The sequence below is a fragment of the Lissotriton helveticus genome, chromosome 7, assembly GCF_964261635.1.
Source record: "Lissotriton helveticus chromosome 7, aLisHel1.1, whole genome shotgun sequence".
NCBI classification, from domain to species: Eukaryota; Metazoa; Chordata; class Amphibia; order Caudata; family Salamandridae; genus Lissotriton; species Lissotriton helveticus.
In genome coordinates, this window is record NC_136068.1 from 1,188,249,905 (window position 1) to 1,188,276,025 (window position 26,121).

General features: G+C 48.6%; 1 protein-coding gene across 1 annotated transcript in view; it reads right to left on the reverse strand.

The window, feature by feature from the left end:
• The window catches only part of CEP95 (centrosomal protein 95), a 754,590-nt gene that overhangs the window by 159,076 nt on the left and 569,393 nt on the right, over nucleotides 1–26,121 (reverse strand). The window contains exons 15-16 of the mRNA XM_078654338.1: nucleotides 6,219–6,369; nucleotides 4,538–4,707 (exon numbers count right to left, since the gene is read on the reverse strand). Coding sequence (XP_078510464.1) covers nucleotides 4,538–4,707; nucleotides 6,219–6,369 — 321 coding nt within the window. The remainder of the gene's footprint in view (nucleotides 1–4,537; nucleotides 4,708–6,218; nucleotides 6,370–26,121) is intronic.

Here is a 26,121-nt window from a genome sequence, read left to right on the forward strand (position 1 = left end):
CCACCTGGAGAACAACAATGACCGTAATACCACCACCCTGATTGACAACCTCGCCAACCTCGGACTCAAGCAGCTGGTGACCACCCCCACCCACCTCGCCGGACACACACTCGATGCCGTCTTCTCATCCAGCAAAGACATCGCCTTCAGCCACCCCACCGGACTCCACTGGACGGACCACAGCTGCGTCCACTTCAGCTTCAGAAGGACCACGATCCACAACCACCAGCAACAGGTTGCACGAAGAAGCTGGAACAAGATCACGGCCGACCAGCTCACCGCAGCCCTGAACCAGCACCCTCCCGCCAGCTCCGCGAACCCCAGCCAGGCCGCCGACAACCTCACGAAGTGGATCAGCAACTGCGCAGACGACCTCGCGCCACTGAGGACCCCGCCCAGCAGACCCGGCAGCAAGAAAGCATCCTGGTTCACCGACGAACTCAAGAGCTCCAAGAAGAACTGCCGAGCTCTCGAGAAAGCATGGAGAAGAGACCCAACACCGGACAACATGACCACCCTCAAGCTCGCCACTCGAAAACACCATCAACTGATTTGCGCCACCAAGAAAACAGCATTCAAGGAAAGACTGGACAACAACGCACACAACAGCAAGGAACTCTTCAACATCGTGAAAGAGCTCTCCAACCCCAACGCCGGAATCAACGACATCACCCCATCACAAGACCTCTGCAACTCCCTCGCCTCCTACTTCCACAACAAGATGGCTGACATACACAACAGCTTCAGCACACAACCAACGCTCCCCACGACCGCACCAACGCCCCCCACCACCACCCTCAGCGCCTGGACCCCTATCAACACCATCCGCACAATGAACTCCATCCACTCCGGATCTCCAACCGACCCCTGCCCTCACCACGTCTTCAACAAAGCCGACGCCGCCATCGCACCCCAGCTACGGGACATCATCAACGCCTCCTTTGACACCGCAACCTTCCCTGAGAGCTGGAAGCACGCCGAATTCAGCGCTCTACTAAAGAAACCAACAGCAGACCCCACCGAACTCAAGAACTACCGCCCCATCTCGCTCCTCCCGTTTCCAGCCAAAGTCATCGAGAAGACAGTCAACAAGCAGCTGGCCGCCTTCCTCGAGACGAATGGATTCCTCGACCCCTCACAGTCGGGCTTCAGGGCCAACCACAGCACCGAGACCGCCCTCATCGCTGCCACCGATGACATCCGTGCCCTGCTTGACAACGGAGAAACAGCGGCCCTCATCCTCCTAGACCTCTCCGCGGCATTCGACACTGTCTGCCACGGCACCCTAGTGCAACGCCTCAGGAACGTCGGAATCCAGGAGAAGGCACTGGAATGGATCATCTCCTTCCTCGCTGGAAGAACACAGAGAGTTCGCCTACCCCCGTTCAGGTCAGAGGCCACCGAAGTCATCTGCGGCGTTCCTCAAGGCTCCTCGCTCAGCCCCACCCTCTTCAATGTCTACATGAGCCCCCTTGCGGCCATCGCACGCCAACACAACCTCAACATCATCTCCTACGCCGACGACACACAGCTGATCCTCTCCCTGACCAACGACCCCGCCACCGCCAGAGCCGACCTACACGAAGGGATGAAACACGTAGCCGAATGGATGATGACTAGCCGCCTGAAACTGAACTCAGACAAGACGGAAGTTCTCATCCTGGGCTCCTCGCCCTCCGCCTGGGACGACTCCTGGTGGCCACCCGCCCTGGGCTCCGCACCCAAACCAACAGACCACGCACGCAACCTGGGCTTCATCCTGGACTCCTCCCGCTCCATGACCAGACAAGTCAACGCCGTCTCCTCGTCTTGTTTCAACATCCTGCGCATGCTACGTAAGATCTTCCGGTGGATCCCCACCGAGACCAGGAAGACGGTCACCCAGGCCCTCGTCACCAGCCGTCTGGACTACGGCAACGCCCTCTACGCCGGAACCACCGCCAAGCTCCAGAAGAGACTCCAGCGAATCCAGAACGCCTCAGCAAGACTCATCCTCGACATCCCCAGACGAAGCCACATCTCCAGACACCTGAGAGACCTGTATTGGCTCCCGGTCAACAAGAGAATCACCTTCCGCCTCCTCACCCACGCACACAAAGCCCTGCACAACCAAGGCCCGAGTTACCTCAACAGCCGCCTCAACTTCTATGCTCCCACACGCCACCTTCGATCGACCAGCCACGCCCTCGCCGCCGTCCCCCGCATCCGAAGAGCCACAACAGGAGGAAGATCCTTCTCCCACCTGGCCGCCAAGACTTGGAACTCCCTCCCGACCCACCTCCGCCTGACCCAAGAACACCTCGCCTTCAGGAAGCAGCTCAAGACCTGGCTGTTCGAGCAGTAGCGGACACCCCCCTTCCCAAGCGCCTTGAGACCCTCCGGGTGAGTAGTGCGCTATACAAATGCTATGATTGATTGATTGATTGAAGGCACACGTCCTGGAGCAGGATAGAAGAGAATCTGATCCTACGGCTTTAATACGGATGCTCATTGGTATCCGAGTTGGAAATTAGGCGCACCTGAATGAGTCGATACCGGAAGTGAAGTGGCGATGGGGGTTGTAGTTCTGGCGTCTGTCGTAGAACTACTCGCCGCCGGGGACGGGGTGCCTCAACTGGGGTAGGGGCGCAATCGTGAGGGCACTAAATGTAGAGGATCAGGTGATTTGGGCAAGACTGTGTGTGCCCATATAGCCCTGCAAATGATGAAGGGCATATGCGTGAAACCCAGTGGGACCCCACTCTGATTAAGGAGGCGTACTGGGAGATGCGAGGTGCAGTGACAGACGAGGGCCCAGTGGGGACCACGGTGAAGCCGGGTTGTATTCACCCTGAGCACACTTAATGGGAGATGTGGTGCCGGACAGTGTCTGGGACCGGGTGACCTGGACAGGACTGAGCGTGTCCGTGTGGACATGCAGGTGGTGGGGGGCATGAAAAAAAGTGCCAGTGGGACCCCGCACGGAAGGAAGGGGCCTATGAGTCGATAAAGCTGGGAGGTGGAAGAAGCAAGGGCCTGGTAGGGGACCCCGGTTGGCCGGGTGGGGCGCGCTGAGTGTGTAATGTCGCGCCTTATAGCAGGGAGAGTGGGTGGGAGTTTGGAGATCACCAAAACTGATGGTGCTCGCCAGCGGTGTGTGACGCTGAGCGTCATGGCAGCAATTTGTGGTGTTTCGGAGGAGAGTGCCAGCCACGGGATATCATCATTGAGCCCAGTGTTTGCAGTATCCAGCCTGTACACCCATCTCTGATTCTTGTATGTGCCTGTTCGCAGGAGGGGAGAATCACCTGTAGTCAAGCATTCATAATGGTAGCTCTCTCACCCGGGATACTGCTTCGCCGTGACCCCGCTCAACGGGTACTAGAAGGATACAAAAGATACCTATACAAGAATCATACCGAGTAGGGTACCGTATTGCGTGCATGTTTAATGCAAATGCACCCTTATGTAATGTTTGGTGTGATTTAATTACCTAAACCTTGACATTCAAGAGTGGTTTAGGTATCTCTCTAGGTCCTGAGGTGAAGCCAGGGGAATGGCTTCAAAACATGTCGACTGCGGAGGTAATAGCCCATTATAGCACAGTACCGCCGCTCTTTATTTTTCCACATAGCCAGGAATTTGTATCTTTTTCTACTCACTTTACTATTTGACCCTTCGACTCCCACATCACTCATAGTATTTAATATTCAGTGCTCCCACGGCATTGGTTGCAGCACGCCCCGTCCTGTAGAGGGGCGGGAAGAACCCGATGATGAAGCATGCCACCAAGGGTTTTGGTGGGTGAGGGTTATTTTAACAAAGCTGTGTGCTCTCCCAGTTTAATAGGAGTGATACACGCATAGGTCACTGGAATGACATTTCTTCTTCTTTTTGTTCTAACGAAGGGTGGATCCTTATGTTTATTTCATGTTAATAGGAGGAGGACGTATCCACCTCTTAACCACTTCCATGCTAATGACAAGGTTAGCTCGTCATGCAGTACACTGGAGCTGTGCTTATGACGAGCTGACCTAGTCATGAACAATGCATATCTGGAGATTTCGGCACCCAGCGGGAATTGCCTTAGCAGGCAAGGTGTTAATTTTCGCTCAACCTCTTCACTCCCCTGTTTGTTCTTTGTGTATGTAAAGAAAAAGTGGCATTCGCAAAAGCATGTGTTCCCTGCATTTTCCTTTTGTTAAGAAAGTAGTTGTGAAAAAAAAGTTGTTCTACTATATAGCTATCCTCAAATTCACATTTTGAAAAATGTTATCCAGCTTCAGGGAAAACTGGTATCTTCTCCTACTGTTTCCAATGGCATAGATGTATATCAAGGCAATCCTTTTCACAGTCACACCTGTACAATTTTTCCCTGACTTTGAGAGGGCAGGGGGTTTCATACTACCTGGACATTAAAGATGTCTACTGGAAGTCAGAAAAATCTGCATTTATATAATATGCTGACGCTTCTTTATCAAAGGGTTCACCTAATATGGTTCCTCTGTTGAAAACCTGTGACAACAAAGGTCTTGATTCTCTAATATGCCCAACGTACTTCATTTTGTAGCCTTGCCTTACTCCGCTCTTCTTCAGATGCAGACCTGCTCAGTTGTTCAATCTGAGAAAACTGCTGCTTCCACATTTTGTTGAGAGTGTGAGGTGATATGTGCAAGTATGGGAACTCCTCCATCAACAGCGGTAGCAAATCGTTGTCTTTTATTTTCACTGCAGGGTGAACAAATAAAATAGATAAGTGTTTACAAGAAAAAGGTCAGCATGAAAATTCACTATTCAATATTGCATTTATGTTATGTCAAACGTTTGTCCTATTAAACCGAAGTGTGTTTCCAGTTGTAAAGCTAAAAAAAAACAAAAGAGTATGCACTTAAAATTTACTCTAGATGCCACTCTGTGATGTATTTATTCGAGGGAGTGCACACATTTGAAGAGTAGTGAAGATAATTCATAAACTAGTGTTGGTAGTTAACAACTTTATCCGTCCCCATCCTAAATATATATTTTATAACTATAAAATAAAATTAGGGCCAGCTGAATACTATGTTGATATTTTACAGTTAAAAATGCTATTCTTCTGCTGAAGAATCTCGATATTACACATTAAGGATGTATCCGCGAAATAATGAAAATAACAAAAACATTAACTCAACTGATAAAGTCAGCAAACCTAGTTATGTTGTTTTTATTTCTAAAAAATACATACTCTGGGACTGATTAATGCTGAGCACTGACATATCTCAAAATTTATATATTGAAAGCTGTGCTTTTAACTCCTCACCCCCAACTGTAAATGGTGAGGTCCAGCCAGAAATAGGCCAGTAGAAACTTTCAGTACTTGGCTGCAGCTACTGAGAAGCCCTGCCATCAATGTTAACTAATGTAACTAAGGGATGGTCATGAAAAATTCCAATTTGCTGGTTTTAGCATTCTAGTAGAGACACAGTGTGTAAAATTGCTGGCAGAGCAAGTGAGGGTGTTCCCAGGTAATTCCTCATATACCAGGATAAGGGCCTGGAATGCACGATTTCTCACTGGGCTAGATAAACAAAGTGTGTCAAACATAGGTTAACTGCAGAATTTTGGCCAGTTTTAACTTTTTCAGAACTATCAGATTAATTGCAGTTGCCATAGTGTAAGATGAACTGCCTCAAAGCACCAACCACAGTGACGTGAAGGTGCGGCTCTAAAGATGGTACACTGCTTAAGGCATTAAAAGACAAAATAAAGTGTAATAAAATTTTGTGTCTGTGTTCTAAATGGGGTTGATGATTAGCAGCATTATTAGTAGGGTAGATACTAAGAAAAGTACTAATATGTTCTTTCAGTATAGCTACTTACAAATTTGCATACTTCATAATGCTGCAAATCTAACACATTTGCTTGTTTTATAGTGGTTAATAGATGGCTTTTACCACATATGTAAATCCTGAGAAAAATATTTTCTGCACCCACCTACTTTTTACAACTGGGTAATCAATATAATCAGTGACATACAAAATAACTTGCAAACAAAGAAAGGCATTTGCAAGTATTGAACGCATAGGTCTATAGGTCTGTACAGAAATACGGTAACATCTGGTATAAGAATCGGACACAGAGGGTCATGAAAAAAGCTGGTGGAATGTTGTGGCCAAGTACATTCTGGCTACTCGTTTGAACACTTATTCTTGGAGTTCACTGCAAGGAAGTTTTCAATCGTACAGAACTGTGGTTCTTACTTGGAGTTGCTTTCCTTGGCTTCACTAATCCGCCCCCTGAAATCCACTGGCTCGGTCGGGACTTCTGAGGTGTGGTTTTTCTAGAATAAACTTTGGCCGGGTGAGGAGTTTTTGGAAGATCTTGAAAGATGTTTTCTTTATATTCTTGTTCCTTTGGAGAAAATAGCAAGCATATGGAAAACAGGTATAAAAGGTGCTGAATTTCAAAGTCTTGAGTGTCACAAGAGGATAAATATATGCCATTTCAGTTTTTGAAAATTCAGGTATGTTTCTAATCCGATCAGGGTAGAATTTGACATGAGACACTGCATTAACCATTAAATGCACACTGCAGACCATTCATTTGCTTTTCTTTTTTTTTTTTTTCCAAAACCTTTATTGTACAAAGAAAGCTCACAAATACGGGCCTACAACCCCACGGGCTGGCCACCACACGGTAAAAAAACGTAGCAAAGGAGAATAAGTTCTTCACAGGATATGACACCAGGAGCACAGGAGAAACCACAAAGGCCATCGAGCAATCAGCAAAAACAGGATAACAAAAGGTTAATTTTCTAATACGGGGCGGGGGAACAGAAGAATAACGGGCCGTAAAAGAAACAACAGGGGAGGGGCCGCGGCAAGCCGCCATTTTATGAACACAGGATGAGACAAAAAGCCATACAAACATAGCTACCAAAGAATATACACATAATCGGATTACAAAGAAGCTACAATGGCATCAGTCAAACCGCGCTAACCCTTCACCGCGCCCACCCAAATTGAGGAGACAGAACCAAAAAGGCCCCCATTGCAAAATACAATACGATACGCACCCCAACGGAAATAAAGAGACCCCCATAAAGGAGGAAGGGGAAGAGGGAAAAAGGGGACGAAAGAAGGGACTCCCACCAAATCACGCCCCCCCAGGAGACAAGGCAGGACAACATGATCCGGCAAGTGATATACCAAAAAGTCGATACCAAAATAACCAGCGGGCCACAATCAGACACACACCGGAATACGAACGCCACAGAAACTCCCCAGGGGGACACATGAGGAGACAGAGTCCCGAAAAGGTGAATACACAAGAGCCATAGAACAAAAAAAGGAAGAAATAAGGGGGGAAAAGGACCCCCCAATAGAGACAGACCCCCCCCACCCACCCCTAAAGCCCACCCTGCACCCCTGCAGAAGGCTACGGCCTACCCCCCCGCAGCGTGCCTGTCGCCCTAATTAGAACCCGAAATATAGCAGAGCAAAGTTGAGTCGGAAACAGAAGACAAAAACAGGAAGGGCAAGGGAAGGGAACACGGGACGGGAGACACATACATACACATAAAAGAGTGGAGGAGGAGAGAAACAACCCGTACCCGGGAGACTCTATTCGGCCGCCCATCCCCGGACCCCGCCATCGCTACAAGAGGAGTCAGAACACCCCGAACCATACATCTACATCTCGGCAGTACAAGCAAGAACACTGGTAACCCAAAAGGAAACCTCCATTACCCCCCCCCCCGCCGCCCAGCGCCAAGAAAAAGTCCAGATTCATAGTACCGTCCATCAACCCAAGTCCCGACAGTATACAGTACCACAGTAAGTAATAGGGGATCTTCAACCCTGGCCCCTGCGATCGAGAGTCTTAACGTTGTCCAGTTGCACCGCAATCAGCGTAAACGGAACACACCACCCGTAGGGTCCCAGCCGAGCAGGACGCTGTCCAAGAAATTCTGTCCAATCCCACGGAACATGGGCAACTGCCATAGTAGTGCCAGCCTCACAATGGAACAATGCACCCGGCTCGGGCAGTAGAAGCAGCCACAGGATAGCGACGATTGTGTCCCCAACAATCCAGAACGGAGCGACCAAACATGTCGTCCGAGAATGAAAGCCCCCACACTGAACCAGCGCACAGACGTCTGACCACTGCGTCCCCGGCGCGGCCAGTAGCCGGGGAAGCACGGGAACACACACCGACAGTACCTCCGGGCATATCTGGGCAGACAGCCTATCAAAGTCGGGCGCAGGAGGAGGGTCAGCGTCACTCGGGAGTAAATACGCCTGGCCATGCAGGGGCATCATAGGAAGGATCGCATCCATCTTGTGTCCCAGGTCACAGGTATAGGCACAGAACTCAGCACAAAGAGTAGTCAGGGCTTCCATAATTACCGCCATCCGCCCCGGTGCCGTAAGAGGGGGGGATGAATCAAGTCCATAGTGACGAGGCTGAAAAACTCGGTGCAGCTCGTGGGACTGCGCATCAACGTCACCACCATGAAGCCGAGCACCTCGCCGGCACACTGCAGAGCACCATCTGTCCGGGGGTGAAAAGGGAACACAGACCATGTTAACCCAAGTGGGTGAAAGCGCAGAAACCGAAGCCGCCTCAGTACCAAGTGCAGTCCGGGCACACGAGAGACGAGCTCCGACGGCTCCGTATCCAAAATGGCCCCCTTCTCACCATCAAGCGGGACGGGCAGCAAACAAAGGCATCAGGGATCCCGGCGGTGATACAATGTTGCGGTCGCAGGCAACATGCAACTCCCGTTGGAAACTGTAGATCGGCTCAAGAGAAAACATTGACTCCAGCCGTCGCTCTACGTCGGCAGGCTCGGAGCCGAGTGCAGTGGCCGCTGTTGTCGTGGGCGATGGCAGCCACTTCAGGAGAACAAAGACCCGTCAGCGCCAGGCGGCGTCCAGGAGAAGGCGAGGACGCTCCAGCATCTCCACTGCCGGGAGCGCCATATGAAGCACACCATCGGAGTCGGGGTCACCTCCCGAACCCGAAGATAACACTTGGAAGCAGGATCAACACCACGATGGGTCGCGGGACGGGAGGGAGACGAGCGGGTCGGCGGAGCCGAAGGATCAGGCGGCCATCATGGTTGCAGGCTAGGCTCCTCCCCCCCTTCATTTGCTTTTCTGATCATTTAAACCATGCATTAAGCAAAAAGTGAATACCTATTTTATTTAGGAGATTTTAAGAAATGCATATAGAAAAGCTTATTAATCTAGTCTAATTTCATTCTGGGTTCACACATGCCCATGAGCACGGCAGCAGCTGTTTTCTGTGAAGAACTGTCAAAGGATCAGCAGACTTGTCACAACGATGATGGGTATTAATGTCAATAAGGACGATAGCACCCAGCTTAGTCTGCAAATTAGTCTATGTTTACCGACTGAGCCTTTTTTATAGTGCATGAATTCTTTGCCATAATACAGGCACTTTGCTTGTTTTTTCTTTTTACTTTTAATTGAATTTTGCAGTTACGTTGAAAGCTTTTTTTTAAAATACCGATTACTCATGAGAGAATGCAATTTCACAATGTTTGCTATGATTGTATAACCACCTACCATATTTCACCATTGTAATTCTCTCTAACGTACCCTTAAATGGAACTACCCCTACAACCACCTCACCCACCCCCAAACCTAACCAGGCAATTCGTTTTTTTCAAATGATTTATGTGTCCCCCAAAGTATTGGCGACCTCATCATTTCCTCTCGCCACTTACTATGGGCGGTAGGGTCTTTCACCACCCCTCCTTATAATTGAGACTAAAAACCCAGGGCCCTCCATACTGGGGGTAACTGGCGGGTAGGGGAACCCACCAAAAGATAGTTCAATACAGAGCATCAAGTTGTAAAATTAGGGTGTTCTAAATTGCTAATGAGTTTCTTCATGGCTAATATAGATCAGAACAATAGATACTGCTGCTCCAAAGAGGGTGGGTTTATTTTTTTTCCACTGTTGAAGTATTGTTAGTTTGGCTGCCCCAAACATTGAGGTGCAACATACCAGTCTGCCTTTATCTTGAGTACATTTCCTTTAGGTCTGAGGCACAACAAAATGGTGGTGGGAAACGTAAAATGAATTTCAGTACATCATACGTGCTTTTTTAAAAGGGTTAAATTTTGGGGCAGTCCCATCACATGTGAAGGGTGGTGCCTACCATTACACATCTACCTCATCGATGATCTGAAGCCACTGGGTAAAATGATGAATCTTTTCTGAGGAAAATGGCAGTTATAAATTAACTTATAAGGAGTCTCTTTGTTACACAGGCTAATAGAGCGTACAATCCCCCCAGTCTTTTTATGCCCCTTGCTCTGCTCAAATTGGTTCTATTAATAGTTTTTAAATGCCTGGGATCACACCCTTAGTGGGAAGGAGTCGGCATATTGTTTTTTTAAAGGGCGTTGCATCTTAACCTGGTAGCTGCCTCCTCGACTGTAGGATGCCTTATTCAATGCCGTACTTGTGCGTACCTAAACTAATCCAATCCAATTCTTTTAGTTGGAATTCCAATTTGCACTGGCTGAAGGACTTTATCTTTTTCCCTGAGACAGGCCTGACATTTTGTTTTTTAAAACATTTTTATTGTGAGACAGGTCTGACATTGTGCAGAATTCTCCCTCTTTCCATCATCAAACATTGTGGTTTTGAATTTGGGATTAATGTGGATGGAAATGCACGGAGAGGGGAATGAGGTTAGTATTGCAAGGTCCTCAGGATAAAAGGAGCTACAGACAGCACCACTGGTGGAGCGAATGTGGAGAAACAGGTTCACCTTTGCATCTGCTTTTTGAGATGAATTACTGTCCTGAAGAGTGACAAAATATCTGGAAGAGAAGTGTGTGTTTTTTTGTGCTGCCAAGGAAAAAAATGTTTCATGTTCCCTATTCAGAAAAGTTGCCGCTGGACTCATTCAATTCCTGATCTTCCAGAAATACCTGAAGAGTGTTTCTACACCGTCACATAAGTGGACTGCGGGGTGGTTCAAGCCACTTCCATAAGGTTTGAACCTTACTAGATTGAGCTCTTAACCTTCTCCCTTCTTTCTTGTTCTGATAATACATTGTTGTACAACTGCCCCCCTGAACTAACAGTCGATTGGTTGCATAAGCGAAAAAGACTTAAGACCCATGTGGACTGCTCTACATGACAATAGATTTAGGTTGGAAAATTGCACCTTTACAGACAACTTCCTTTGGACTATCAGGATGTTCACGTATGCTCACCAGCCTGGCATTAAGGATTATGACAATGGATTGGGAGGGTAAGGTTGCTAAAAATGCGCTGCCGCTAACAGGATTCTGTACTTTTACATTCAATACCATGTTTTCTGCAGCAGTTTACCTTTTTCCATTGAGAGCGAGGAATTTGTTATTCATAAGCTATAAAGTTTAAATGCTGTGCAAATTAAATCATCTGCCTCTTTTAGTGCTCATGGACTTATTGCAGATGCAACTGCATAGCTCAATGTTGAGGGGAATTAATGCTTCTATGTCAAGGTTCTCAATGGTGTAGCTATAGACGAGGGTGAAAATCTCATCAAGCAAGTTATTGTCAAACATATAATTTTCAAACCATTAATTAATATGGTGTGGCTCAATGTCAAACACCCTTGTGAAGGGGGAAACAGCATTTACAATGAAGTTTTTACCTTGTTAAGCCTTTACAGCGCATCTTTTAGGGCAGATATTTTTGCTGCGAATATGCATTTAAAACGCATGCCAATACAACGCATTAAGGTGAGTTGAGGGAGTGGGGGTCTCGCTCCACAAATGCATTGTTTTTGAATTTAAAAACAATGTGATATTGGCATGCGTTTTAAAGGCATTTTTGCTGTAAAAATATGTGCGCTAAAAGATGTGTGTAAAAGGCATGCGATGTACCATCGTACAACCTTGTGAAGGGCAGAGATCATGTTAGTCTTCAGAAAGACTTTTATGCGCTGTTCGTGGGGCTGCACCAATGTTTACATGCCTCTTCTCTGGTGCTTTTGCTGGTGTGGGACCCTAAGGCAGAGGGTCCTGATGCTTTTCAAACACGGCTCCACATTACGCTGAGACAAGCTCCCATTGTATAGATCACCTTATGGTAAATGTTTCTACCCTCATGGGAACTGTTAATCCTTAGACGGGGGCCAACATACTGAAGGAGATTATTTTAGTCAAATGTATTTGATAGTGCTGATTATCAAATAAAAACTGTTGTAATTAAATGCAATTGAAAGGTACATTTCAAAATAAAGACAGAATATGCTGCCCCTTTATACATGTATTGTTTCCAAAAAATGTTTTAGGAAATAAATGTTTTATATTTAAAATGAAATGTAGCATCCTTCACATAGGTGGTGCAATTTTCAGTTTATGAAAATCAAAAGAAAATCCCATGGGGAGAAAACAAGAAGGATAAGATACTTACCTTTGATAACTCTTTCAAGTGGATATTTTAATGAACCACGGTTTCCTCACCTTGTGACTCTTCCCCTACAACAGCCTGGATCCAAACACTCACAATAACTCCTGCAGAACTGAGGCGCCACCTGCTTTTATCACAAGTTCATCACACCTCCAAACATGGTAACACAAAGCCACTTATAGGCACCACCACATATGCGGTCAGTTTATTCCCTATTTTATTCCACACCCTCAGATGTAAAGACAATATTGAAGTTGCACTGGCTGTATGCAAAACTAGCGTGGTACCTTGTTCAATTCTGAAAGTCAACTCTAAAGAAAGGGGAGATGACAAGGTTGTGAAAGTCCTGCCAAAAGGTAAGCAACATATTCTTTTGATGTATATTCCAATCAATCAATCAATTTTTTCAATCAAAAGGAATGTTTATATAGACCCTTGGTCCTTAAACATAAAAGAGCATTTCAAGGTTTTCATAATACAAGATCATTAAATAGTTTATACACAATAAAATTACAATTCCATGATAAATAATTATTTAATTTCACTAATCTAATTAATTATATCCTAAAATATAATTCCTAAAATTCCCAATTTTATAAACTCTTAAAATCTTTTTTAGTTTCGAACATAAATCTCCCCAGTGCACATGCTATGTCCAAATAGGACATTTCCGTTAACTATTCTGCTGCCTGTGCACGGTTCTATTCGTAATCTTAATACTTATTTCTAAGACAGCGATTGGGAAATATATCTATGTATAGGAACTGTTGTTCAGATTGCCATGATTTAGTCATAAAATCTACAGATTTTTTTCCCCTCCAGGGACTGGCGATCCTGTTCTCGATGGGTTTCTTTCCCTAGTATCTTCAGTTCTCGTCTTACAACATCATTTTGTAAGTCCTGAGGGTGCAGTTAAACTCCAAATTCCCTACATGCTGTATCTCACTCTGCAAGATTTCCCTTTTGCACGATTCTGCTGCTTTTTGCTCCTCCCTGTTTCCCAGGCATTGCCAGAATCTTATTAATGCCATACGTCCCATCACCTCCCAAGATACCATGCCTGTTTCTATTCTTACCGCCTGAGTCATAGATGACCTGGGTAGGGATAATAGATTTTTTTATACATTTTCCCTCTTCAATATCCCACCCTCTTTTGCCAATGATATACAATATTTTTCTCTACATTGGAAATAAGGCAGTATCACGGCCATATATGATTTCAAGACAGGTCTGTGACCTTTCTCCATACTTCCGATTACATTTTTTCAGCCCACAAACAGAGTTCAACACTTGTATTCTTAGTGCATTCAAATGAGAATCCCATTTTAGGGATCTTTCAAACCATATTCCTAAATATTTATACTTATTTACTATTACTAGCTTTGTGGAGCCCAGGAACCAACTAAATTTCTTCCTTTTCGGGTCAAAGCTCAAAACCTTCGTTTTTTCCAGATTTACAACACATTTGTTCTGACTACAATATTCATTAAAAACATCCAGCTTCCTCTGCAGACCTATCTATGTTCTATCTCAGATTACCAGATTGTCTGCATAGAGTAAGCAAACAATGCATTTCACAACTCATTTAGGACTAGCACCCTGTGCCTTATTCAAAGTGTTTGGTAAGTCGACTGTAAACAAAGAGAAGAGCAAGGGAGGCAAGACATACCCTTGTCATAACCCATTTTTGATTGGTATCTTCTTTGACAATGTCCCATCTGTGTCCAGAATGATGTATATTCCAAACCACAGACTCCTCACCTTGTGAATCAGTACCAAACTGAAAATACGCACTAATGCAGGCAGGAGGGTCATTTTTAGCCAAAGCATAACACCAATTGATGCAAAGAACAATCCACTGGGATAAAGTCTGCTTCTGAATTGGTTCTCCTGCCTTCACAACAGTGAACGCCAGGAAAAAACTGATGGACAGTACTAGTTAGTCCTATCAATATAGAAGATAATGGCTTGTTGCGGGTCCAACCAGTGTAGACTCTTCTCTTTCGTTAATTGTGGAAGAGACCAGAACATGGCAAGCGTAATAGGCTGCCCTATGTGGTTAGAGGCAACCACTTTTGGGAGAAGGGATGCACAGGTTTCTATGCATCGATTTGTCAGGCATACAGTTAGTATAAAAAAGTGGAACTGACAAGGTTAACAGCTCAATGAAGCAATGCGCAGAAGCAATTGCATTAAAAAACACAGTTTTCAATGTCAAAATTCTTAGAGTACTGCCATGCAGAGGCTTGTGGGGCCAACCTGCTTTTCCCCACAACAGGCAACATATCTAGCTGAATGGCCTGAATATAATGACTTGATGGAAATGAGGCAGGCAGCCAGAATGAAATTCACCATTTAAAAAGAAAGATTGACACTTCTCAGCAGCCAGCATAAAAGTGTAGATTGTGGAGGTTGGGTGTAGCAAGCAGCTGCTGGGACCGCAAATCCTCCCAAAGAGGCAGTTGAAGTAGAGGGTAGATGCTCGGAGTTAAGAATACCAGACTCCCGGTGCACAATGCCCCTTTAGCAATGGCATGCACATTTGCCAGTTACTACAGGCGATTGTATGCAGCACAAACCCCCGACCTATCACTTCGAGCTCTCCTCGATAGGGGCTGCGTCGGTCTTCCCCGGCTGGAGGCGGTCGCCCAGAAGGACCTGGACTGCCCCATCTCTAAGAAAGAAATTGAGGAGACGCAATTTCCCTCACATCATCGGGTAAGACTCCTGGACCGGACGGCCTTTCCCAAGAATACTATGCATCATATCGTGACACTTAGGTGCCACATTTGGCCGGCCTTTTTCAGGAAGCCCTTGAAAAGGGCTCCTTTCCGTTCGAAACAGACATTGCCACTATTGTGATCCTCCAGAAATCCCAGCCTCCCTCTTGTCAGTGCGCGGACTACCATCCAATATCCCTCCTTAATACAGAGATCAAACTGTTCGCCACCATCCTGGCTCAGCAACTGAAGCTATACTTGCCCTCGCTAGTCCATCGGACCAATGCGGCTATATGTCCAAACACGCGACCCGTCATTGCCTCCGGAGGTTACAACTGGCTCTGGCCCATCTGCACTTACTCACTCCTTATTTAGCTCTCCTCCAGATAGATTTTGAAAAAGCTTTCGACTCGGTGGATTGGGCGTATCTCCAAGATGTGTTGCTCGAGATGGTATTCGGGCCAAAATTACTGCCACTGGTCCGGGTACTCTATGCGCAGCCGTGAGCGTGTGTGTTGGTAAACGGAGTACTATCCGATGCCTTTCCCATTGCTAGGGGCACGTGTCAGGGTTGCCCCTTCTCGCCCTTACTGTTCGCTCTGGCGATGGAACCCCTGGGGTCCTTGGTGCGGGTGGACGACAGCATTAGGGGGATGGGAGTGGCCAAGGACCGAAGCAGGCAAAAATCGCGGTAGACGCGGATGATGTCCTGCTTTTTCTGGCCGAGCCTGCCTCCTTGGGGCCACATTGTCTCCGGTTGCTGCAGGCGTTTGGGCAGGCACAGGTCTGCGACTGAACCCCGGAAAATCAGTTTTGGTCCCACTTCATCTGTCAAGGTACTGCTATGCCTAGCAGTCGAATATTCCGATTCGGCGCAGCTCCTTTAAGTACTTGGGAATATGGATTACCCTTGGTTAGGTTGGTCCCTCAACGCGGCCCCACTGGTCAAAAAGGCCAAAGAGGACCTTCACAAATGGAAGACACTACCCTTGAAACATCTGGGTTGGGTTGCTTTGTTTAAAATGTCGATCGTTTCCAGGTTACTATATAACTCCAGAACACCCCGCTTTGTTTCCCTAGGTCCTGGCTAAAAGAACTGGACGGCTTAGCTACCGAATTTTTATGGGGCGGCGGGAGGTCGCGCCTGGCCCTAACCACGTGTTGGATTGAATATGCTACTTACCAGTATGCATCTGTTCTTGGCATGTAGGGCTGCTGACATTCATATCTATAGCATAGATCGCCACCTAGTGTTGGGTCCGGATGATTGCACATTGTTGTCCTGGAAGAGTCTTCGAAGTATCACGAGATAGGTGGCTCCTCCCCTGGACTACAGTGCGCATGGGCATCGACTCCATCCCCAGATTGTTTTTAGGCATTGTGGCAAAGATGGAGTGTAATAGTGTAAGCGATGGCCATGCTAAGAGTAAGTGTTAAAAAGTCTGCAGCCGCTACAGGCGCCGGGGAGGAGGGCGGGCAATATGAATGTCAGCAGCCCTACATGCCAAGAACAGATGCATACTGGTAAGTAGCATATTCAGTTCGAGGCATGTGGGCTGCTGAATTCATATCTATAGCATAGAATCCATAGCAGTCCCCCCATTGCCGGCAGCCGCCTGTGCCAGCTGCAGAAGTCTGAAAAAGCGTTTTAAGAACAGCCTGCCCTACAGCTGCTTGGAGTGCACATCTACACAGTAATGTTTAGTAAATGTGTGTGGTATAGACCATGTGGCTGCTCTACAAATATCTTCCAAAGGGATATTACCAAGGAAAGCCATAGAGGCCCCCAACTTTCGGGTGGAGTGGGCTCTTGGAGGGACCGTTAAAGTGCGCTTAGCCTTGTGATAGCAAATCTGAATGCACTTAACGATCCACCTGGCTATACCTGCTTTGGAAATGGGGTTGCCTTTGTGCTGGGCTGAGAAGGCAACAAAGAGTTGTTGTATTTTCCTTAAGTCTTTGGTCCTATCGAAGTAGTACATCAAGGCTCGTTTGACATCAAGAGTGTGTAGCATTCTTTCGGCAACTGTTTCTGGGTTTTGAAAGAATGCGGGCAGTTTAATGGTCTGATTGACATGGAACTGCGAAACCACTTTAGGAAGAAATTTAGGGTTAGTGCGTAGCACCACCCTGTTGGAGTGAATTTGAATGAATGGCTCTTGTACAGTGAGCGCCTGTAGCTCACTAACACGTCGCAGAGACGTAATGGCAATGAGAAAAGCCACTTTCCATGTCAAGAACTGAATCTCACATGAATGTAGAGGCTCAAAAGGTGGGCCCATCAACCTGGTGAGGACTACATTGAGGTTCCATACAGGAGCCGGCGGGGTCCTGGGAGGGATGACCCGCTTCAGGCCCTCTAGGAAGGCTTTAATGGCAGGCACTCTGAAGACGGAGAGATGCTGCCTGTTCTGGAGATAAGCCGCTATGGCGGATAAGTGTATCCTGATGGAAGCGTATGCTAGATTGCATTTGTAAAGATGTAACAAATAGCAGATGATGTTGGGAGTGGATGCATCTAGCGGGTTGATGTGTGTAGCACAGTAAATGACAAACTGCTTCCATTTTGCTGCATAGCAGGCTCTGGTGGTGGGCTTCCTTGCCTCCCGTATGATATCCATGCATTCAGGAGGTAAGTCAAGGTAGCCAAACTCTAGGACTTCAGGAGCCAGATCGCCAGGTTGAGCTGTTGCGGATCTGGATGCTGAATGTCGCCATGACTCTGCATCAAAAGCTTGGGCGTGAGGTGTAGCCTTTGATGCGGTACCACGGAGAGTTCTAGAAACGTGGTGTACCATGGCTGGCATGCCAACGTTGGAGCAACCAGGATGAGAGTCATCGAGTGTTGCTTTAGCTTTCTTGCCACCAGCGGTATGAGAGGTGCTGGGGGGAAAGCGTACGCAAATCTGCCTGACCAGTACATCCATATCGCATTGCCTTGCGACTGTGGGTGAGGGAACCTGGCGGCAAAGCTTTGGCATTTTGCGTTTTCCCTTGTGGCGAACAGGTCTATCTGTGGATAACCCCACTTCTGGAAGTACGGGCGGAGTACTGATGGATGTATCTCCCACTCGTGCATCTGGTGGCTGTACCTGCTGAGCAGGTCCGCCATCTGATTGTCCGTGCCTGGGAGGTGTTCCGCCATGAGGAAGACGTTCCTCTGAATGGCCCACTTCCACATGCTCTGAGCCAGATGAGACAACTGTGGAGAGTGTGTACCTCCCTGCTTCTGGATGTAGTACATGGCTGTCATGTTGTCCGTCCGGATCAACACGACCTTGTTGCACAGATGTACTTTGAATGCTTTCAGTGCCATGAAGATTGCCATCAGTTCTAGGTAGTTGATGTGCATCTTCTTTTGCTGAATTGTCCATAGACCCTGCACTGTGTAGTGGAGTACATGAGCTCCCCATCCCTGGAGAGACGCGTCCGCCGTCAAGATGATCTGTGGGACAGGCTCTTGGAACGGTCGGCCCTTGCAAAGGTTGCGTGGAGTCCACCAATGCAGAGAGTTGTATGCCCGACCGGTGACCAACACTAGGTCTTTCAACTGTCCCTGAGCCTGATTCCACTGATGCGCTAAGCATTCCTGGAGCGGACGCATATGTAACCTCGCGTGCGGGACTATGAAAATGCAGGAGGCCATCATGCCTATCAACTGCATAAACACTCTCGCAGGAAGCGAGTGTTGCGGTTGGAACTGTTGGATTAGCGACTGGATGTTGTTGATCCGCACTGAAGTTGGCTGAGCCGTGGCTGCCAGAGTATTGATTGTTGCACCTAGATATTGCCGCACATGGGCTGGCTGAAGGTGCGACTTTGGATAGTTCAGGGAGAACCCCAGACTGTGAAGAAGGTGAATGGTGTGGGACATGTTGGCGGCGCACTGCTGGGCCGACTTTGCCTGAACCAGCCAGTCGTCCAGATAAGGGTAGACATGGATGTGTTGTCTCCTGAGGTGCGCTGCCACTGTCGCTAGACATTTGGTGAACACTCTGGGGGCCGTGGTCACTCCGAAAGGAAGGACCTTGAATTGATAATGCCGATTTTGAATGGTGAATCTGAGGTATTTTTTGTGTGATGGATGTAGTTGAATGTGGAAGTAAGCATCCTTGCGGTCCAAGGTTGCGAGGAAGTCTCCCTGATTGAGGAGCGGAAGAACCTGCTGTAGCGTTAGCATGTGGAAGTGTTCTGAGAGAATGTACTGGTTTAGGGGCCTGAGGTCCAGAATAGGCCTGAGGGACCCGTCCTTCTTTGGGATTAAGAAGTACAGGGAGTACACCCCTGTGCCTTCCTCCTCCACTGGCACGAGCTCTATAGCGCCCTTTTGCAGCATGACGAGAACCTCCTGCTGCAATAAGTGCAAATGCTCTGTGGACATAGGACGGTGTTTTGGTGTTATGTTGGGTGGAGTGGATGTGAGCTCCAAACAATAACCGTACTGGATAAGTTTCCTGACCCACCTGTCTGTGGTGATGGTTTTCCAGACTGGCAGGAACTGCTGGAGTCTCCCCCCCCCCCCGACAGGTGTGGAATGGTCGGGGGGCAGTGACAGGGCGTCACTGTTTGTTGGAGGCGGAGGAGCGGGAGTTGTTGTTGCCCTTGCCTCTGCCCTTGGCGTTGTTGCCCCGATAACCTCCTCTATTTTGTTTGGGGTAAGAGGATTGCGCCCCACCTTTATTGAATTGTGTTTACTGGGACATTTGGCCTCTGGAAACACCCCTATTGCCTGAGTGACGAAAAGTGCTCCCCCGAAACTGTTGGGATTGGAGAGCTCCCATGGACTTGGCAGTCTCGGTATCCTTTTTTATTTTTTCCAAGGTGGTATCCACCTCAGGACCAAATAATCTATCAGGGTTAACTGGCTGGTTGAGGATGGTAGTTTGGATCTCAGGCTTAAATACAGAGATTCTGAGCCATGCTTGTCGTCTTAACATCACACTGGTGTTAATTGCCCTGGCTGCAGTATCGGCAACGTCCAGTGCACACTTAATTGAAGCGGTGGAGATGAGCTTCCCTTCCTGGATAAGCAACTCCGCAGCCTCCTTATATTGGTCTGGGAGATGTTGCAACAGGGTCTCTAGTGTGTCGTAGTGTGCCCTGTCGTAGCGTGCCCAGAGCGCCTGCGTGTTAGAGATACGCCATATATTGGCCGCCTGAGCTGCTACTCTCTTTCCCGATGCTTCTAGCACTTTGGACTCTTTGTCCGGGGGAGGAGCTTCACCAGTGGTTTGCGAATTCGCCCTCTTGCGGGCATTAGAAACGAACAGGGAGTCCAATGGCAACTGGCCCTTGATGTAGGTGGGATCGCCAGGTGCCGGACGGTATTTCTTTTCAATTCTAGGGTTGACAACCCTTGCCCGTGTGGGCTCTTTGAAAATGTCCGCAGCATGCTTGAGGACCCCTTTCAGCATTGGGAGGGTTTTCACAGTCTTTTCAGCTGTTGAAAAAGTGTCAAAGAGGAAGTCCACCTCCACAGGGTCAGCATGGAGTTCAACGTCGTGGTTCTTAGCCGCCCTTTCAATCAAGGCATTGAATGCCGCAGAATCCTCAGTGGGAGACGTTTTGATATTGTATATTTGAGGGTCGAGGGCGGGTTGCTGATCCCCCTGGTCACCTGTGTCCACCCATGCGTCCTGTTGTGCATCAGGATCTGTGTGGGCTGGGAAGCTGTATTCCTCATCTTGATCCCCAGCATCCTCGGCATCAGAATAAGTTGGCGAGGGCGTGGCAACTCTTTGAGTCCGAGGAGTCAGTGGTTCGACCAAGACCGGTGATTCAGAAGCAGGCCTTTTGCGCTTCAAAGGAATGGTATACGACTCCAAAGGCGTCGTTGCCGTAATTTTCCGCTTGTAAAGCGTAAGCTTCCCAGTGTCGGCATCGATGAAACGTTCCGACTGTTCCTCCAGTAATGGTGGTCGATGCGTCAAGCCCCCAGCCTGGAGAGTAGGCGTCGACCCCACAGCACTGTGCGTTTTCGCTTCGGGCGCCGCCCGTGGTGCGAAGGCCTTCGGTGCCACCTTCGGCGGCAACGTGAAGAGGAGTGGCGTCGATGACTTGGAGGTGGGGACCGACTGCTTCGGTGCGGAAGGCGTTTTGGGGTCTTCCGCCGAGGCCTTGTCCCTGATACGCTTGAGGGAGTCCGAGACCTGCTTCGTGAAGGAAGCGGACGACTTCGCCGATACGACAGACGACCTCGGTCCAGCAACGGGAGAAGACTCGATCGTCGATGACTTTGGCTGGTCGGTCCGAGGCTTGCCCGTGTTGGTGTCCTGGGCAACCGCTTTAGGGGCACCAACCCTTGGCTCGATGTCCTTGCCGGTTTTCGGCTCGACGCCCTTTGCGGCCTTCGGTGCCGCGCACTTGCTCGGCTCCGGCTTGACGCCCGATCGGGACTTCGGCTCGACGCCCTTGCTTGACGGAGTCTGGACGGCCTTTTTGGGCTTCAGCTCGACGCCTTTAGTTTGCTTCGGCTGGACGGATTTCACCGACTTTGCCGGGTCGACAGTCTTCTTCGGCTTGGGCTGTCCCGACACCTCGGAGGACGAGGGTGTTGACGGTGGATCAGTAGGTTTCGATTGCGCCTGAACCACGTTAGGTTGTGCGGACACCGAAGGTTTCACTTTCGGTTTCGATTTCTTTAATGGCGGCTCCGTTGAAGTGTCCGTAGCCGGGCCGGGAGGCGGGCCGTGGATTTTGGTAGAAGGTCTTGGGTAAGGCAGATAGGCGATCCCTCGACCTGAGCCTTCGTAAGCGTTCGAACGGGGCATAGCTCTTCCTCTGAGCTATCTTCCATGGCCCCATAGGCCTCATCGTCGTCTCCTACCTCGTCGACGACTTCTTGTACGGGTAGGCCTTCGACATCCACTTGATAGTCGTAGTCGACGTCTTCCGCTGGAGGTGAAATCTGCAGCTGAACGTCGTGTTCGTCTGCTTCTTCGCGGTCGAAGATGTCCACTGGTGCCGGGGCCGACTGCCGGGCCTCCATGCGCGCCACGCGCCGAAGCCGAATCGTTTTCTTCTAACGAAACCGGGAACAAGCCATACAGTTGGCTTCATCGTGGTCCGGCGACAGGCACTTGTTGCACACCGGGTGGACGTCGATCCGCACACGGGACACTTCTTGAACGGGCTCCGTTCCATGTCGCGTCGTCGAGGGTCTTGCTGCGTCGACTGGGCCTCGAGCTCCAAAGAGTCACGCGACTCCCTGGATGTTGAACTCGGAAGGCGAGTCCGAACAGAACCGGGCACCGAACGCACACAATACCGACGATAGAGATACAAAAAGGCCTTTTGGCCTCGAGAATATTGTCGATTCCGAACTGAGAGAACGAAAGTACATCCGAACCCAATGGCGGAAAAAAACAATCTGGGGATGGAGTCGATGCCCATGCGCACTGTAGTCCAGGGGAGGAGCCACCTATCTCGTGATACTTCGAAGACTCTTCCAGGACAACAATGTGCAATCATCCGGACCCAACACTAGGCGGCGATCTATGCTATAGATATGAATTCAGCAGCCCACATGCCTCGAACACCCTCTTTTGACGGGGGCATGGGAATGACGCATCTTTATCTATATTTTTTAGCCACACGTCTACTGGTGGTCCATGATTGGTTTAATGAGGGATTGTCCGAGCTGGGCATCTCTAAGGTTCAGGCCATGATGTATGGGGGACCCGCCCCAATTGGCAGAAGTGACACGCTCCGTACTACTGGCTTGGCGGGCATCACTGCGCCACACCGGCTGGGGTCTGGTAAATTGACCCAATGCACAGTCCTCTGGCACTGGCTTGGCTCTGGGAAGTAGGTGGCTTTCAGGAGTTCAAAAACCGGGACCTCATTGGCATTACACAACTTGGGGACGTTTGGGTTGGAGGTCATATGCTCTCCTTCCAGGACATGCAAACCTGTTACTCACTACACCCCTCCCAATTTTATAAATACTTGCAGTTCCGACATGTCCTCCATGCACACATCAGTGACGATACTCGCCTCCCGGGATATAGCCCCACGGAGGTCCAGACTCTGTTGGGGGATTTGGGCGGGGGGCATCTCCCACTTCACTGGATAAATTGAGGGATCAATGGGTAGAATGGGTGGGCCCTCTGGACGAGGTTGGCTGGCGTGATGCGCTCATGGCGCCTAAGACAATCACTGCCTCCGCCAAACTTACGCTAATCCAATTATATTATTTACACGCCGCTTATCTCACTCCATTGCACCTTCACCGAGCGGGCTTGCGCTCTGATGTGTCATGTGCAAGGTTCGGCCAAGATCCTGCAGACTTTCTTCATGTAGTCTGTCCTGTCCCCGGCTGACGAGCTTTTGGGAGGCCATTGAAGAGGCGCTTACGGATGTCCTAGGGTGGGCGGTTCCTCACGATCCTTGTCACTCACTATTAGGGATAACGACGGGCTAAATGGGTCCCGGAACGACAAGTCCTTCTTCAACAAAGACATGACTGTAGCTAAGCGCGACATAGCAGCGGCATGGATATGTCCCGATCCACCAACCCTGGGAAAGTGGCGCAAGGGAGTGGACTGGTACGCGACACAAGAAAAAGTTCTATACATGGCACGCGGATGCCCCAAGAAATATTGGAGGGTGTGGGGTAAATGGCTGGGCGCTGTCAGGGACATTAAATGAGTTGTTAAACCTTCTTGCTGACATGTACTCCTTGGGGTGTGGAATAAAGGGTTGTATTGATATTGAGGCTGTAAATGAACTTTTGCCATCCGTGATTTTGCTGATTTGTTTGTACGTTTTAAACCCAATAAAATTTGAGTATCAAAAAAGAATACCAGACTCCAAGCCCATCCATGGTGATATCAGCAAGAGTTGTGCTCTGTACCAACTTTCTTCAGGATGTTCGAGATCATGAGCAGTAGCGGAAATGTTTATGTTCAGGAGGCCAAAGTACCACTCAAGACATAAAATGGAAAACAGGAGTGCCGAACACCTAACACTGAGGGTTTTTAGATGTAGCAGAAAGATCTACCAAGTATTTGCCCCACAAGGCAAAGATACCCTGTGACACCTCTGGGAGCAGATGTCACTCGTGGTTGGGTAGATCATCCCTCCTGAGTTTGTCTGCTCTGATGTTGAGATCCATGTAATTGTTGCTAAAGACAAGGGTCCCTAGACAATGATTATACTTAGGGAGATCAACATAAGTTAGATAGGCAGTACGTTCTTTGTCCAGCCGGACAGAATTTTTATTTAAACAATGCTTTTTAGTCAAGAAAATATTTGAGTGGAGCACAACCTGCGACCCACACACATAGGACAGGGAACAAAGTTGAAGAGGCGGGGTGTGGGGAGGGGGGGCTATTCAGGCAAGAGAAAAAGTCTGTTTAACAGTCATCGGTAGACAGACTTTTTTTTTTTAATTTCTTTTTATTGTTGCATCAGAAGTATCACAGATGGAAAAATTAGCACACGGTAGAGCGTCAACATTCCGCCCTGGCCGTCAGTCACGCAACTTTTCTTTTGTTACCGGATGCCATACCCATCATTAGAACACTTTGCTTTTGAACTAGCAACATAAGGAAAACATAATTAACCAAAATAGTCCCCTAAACAGCAGCCCACCAACCCCCCACTCCCTCCTCCCCCCTCCTGGTCCCATCCCTCCTCCGCTATGGAGCTCCCGTCTATCTCGTATCCATGATCTGAGCATTAAAGTATACATATATTGAGCCTGGATCCCCAACCTGCACACTGTCTCGCCCGGGGTCTCCTTGACCTCCGGTTGCTAGTCTGCAATGTCTCAGTCTAGTCCATGGTACTGTCTCCACTTAGCCCATACTCTCCGAAATTTTTTGGGGCAACCCCTGGCTTTGTAAGTCACTCTCTCCGCCGCCATGTACAGATCCAGCCCTCTCCTCCATTCCTCCAAATCTGGCCTTTCGGATGCCCCCCAGTGTCTTGCGATGTCCCTTTTCGCCACCACTAAAGCCAATACCAGAAAGATAACCAAGGGGCGGGTTAGGTCCACTTCTGTTATGATGCCCAGCAGCGCCAATCTAGGGTCCCGCGGTATGTCCACCCCCGGTACCTCCTCCAATTCCAGGAACACACCTTCCCAGTATTCTTGAATGACTTCGCAGCCCCAGAGTGTATGGAAAAAATCGCCATTTTGCTGATGACATCTAAGGCATGCTGTGTCAGTTATCCTACCCATTTTAAAAAGTCGCACCCTGTCAAAGTAGGATCTGTGGAGTACCTTAAATTGTATGAGACAGAGTCTTGACTTAATCGCCACCTCGCGAGGGTGCATAAGGGCGAGCTCCCAATCCAGATCCTCCATGCCTCCCACGTCTTCCTCCCATTTGTCTCGTAGAACCTGTAGGTCCCCTAGTATATTGTTGGTCAGAGTTTTATATGTTAGGGATATTGCCCCTCCCTGTATCTGTGCCTGTAGCAATCTACCCTCTAATGGCGCGTATTCTGGGATGTCTGTAAGTGCGATATTTTGTGCCCTCCATGCGTGTTGCAGTTGAACGTATTTGTAGTACTGGGTGTTGAGCAGGCCAAAGACATCCTGAAGCGCCTGAAAGGTTTTCAATTCCCCCCTTGCTATCACGTCTCCCACTGTGGAAATGCCGATGTCGTCCCACCGTCTAAAGCCCTTCAGCTTATTAAGCTCCCCTAGCCACTTGCAGCACCATAGTGGCGTCTGTCGAGTGGGCCTCTTGTCCCAGCCCATTCTTTTTGTCGCTCTATGCCACGCCGTTAACGTAATCCTGGTGGCAGGTAGGAACTGCTGTCCCACCGTCTCTCCATAGAGGTAGTGCACTATAGTCTTGTTTGACCATTTACACCTCTCTAGTGCATAGGTAGGATGATTGGCTGCCGCATGTAGCCACTCGTTAATCGGGGCGAGGTGCTCCGCCCAATAGTACGCCTCTAGGTTGGGAAGCGAAATCCCCCCACTGTATTGGTGTCGCTGTAGTGTGGAAAGAGCCACTCTTGGCTGTTTCCCCAGCCACAG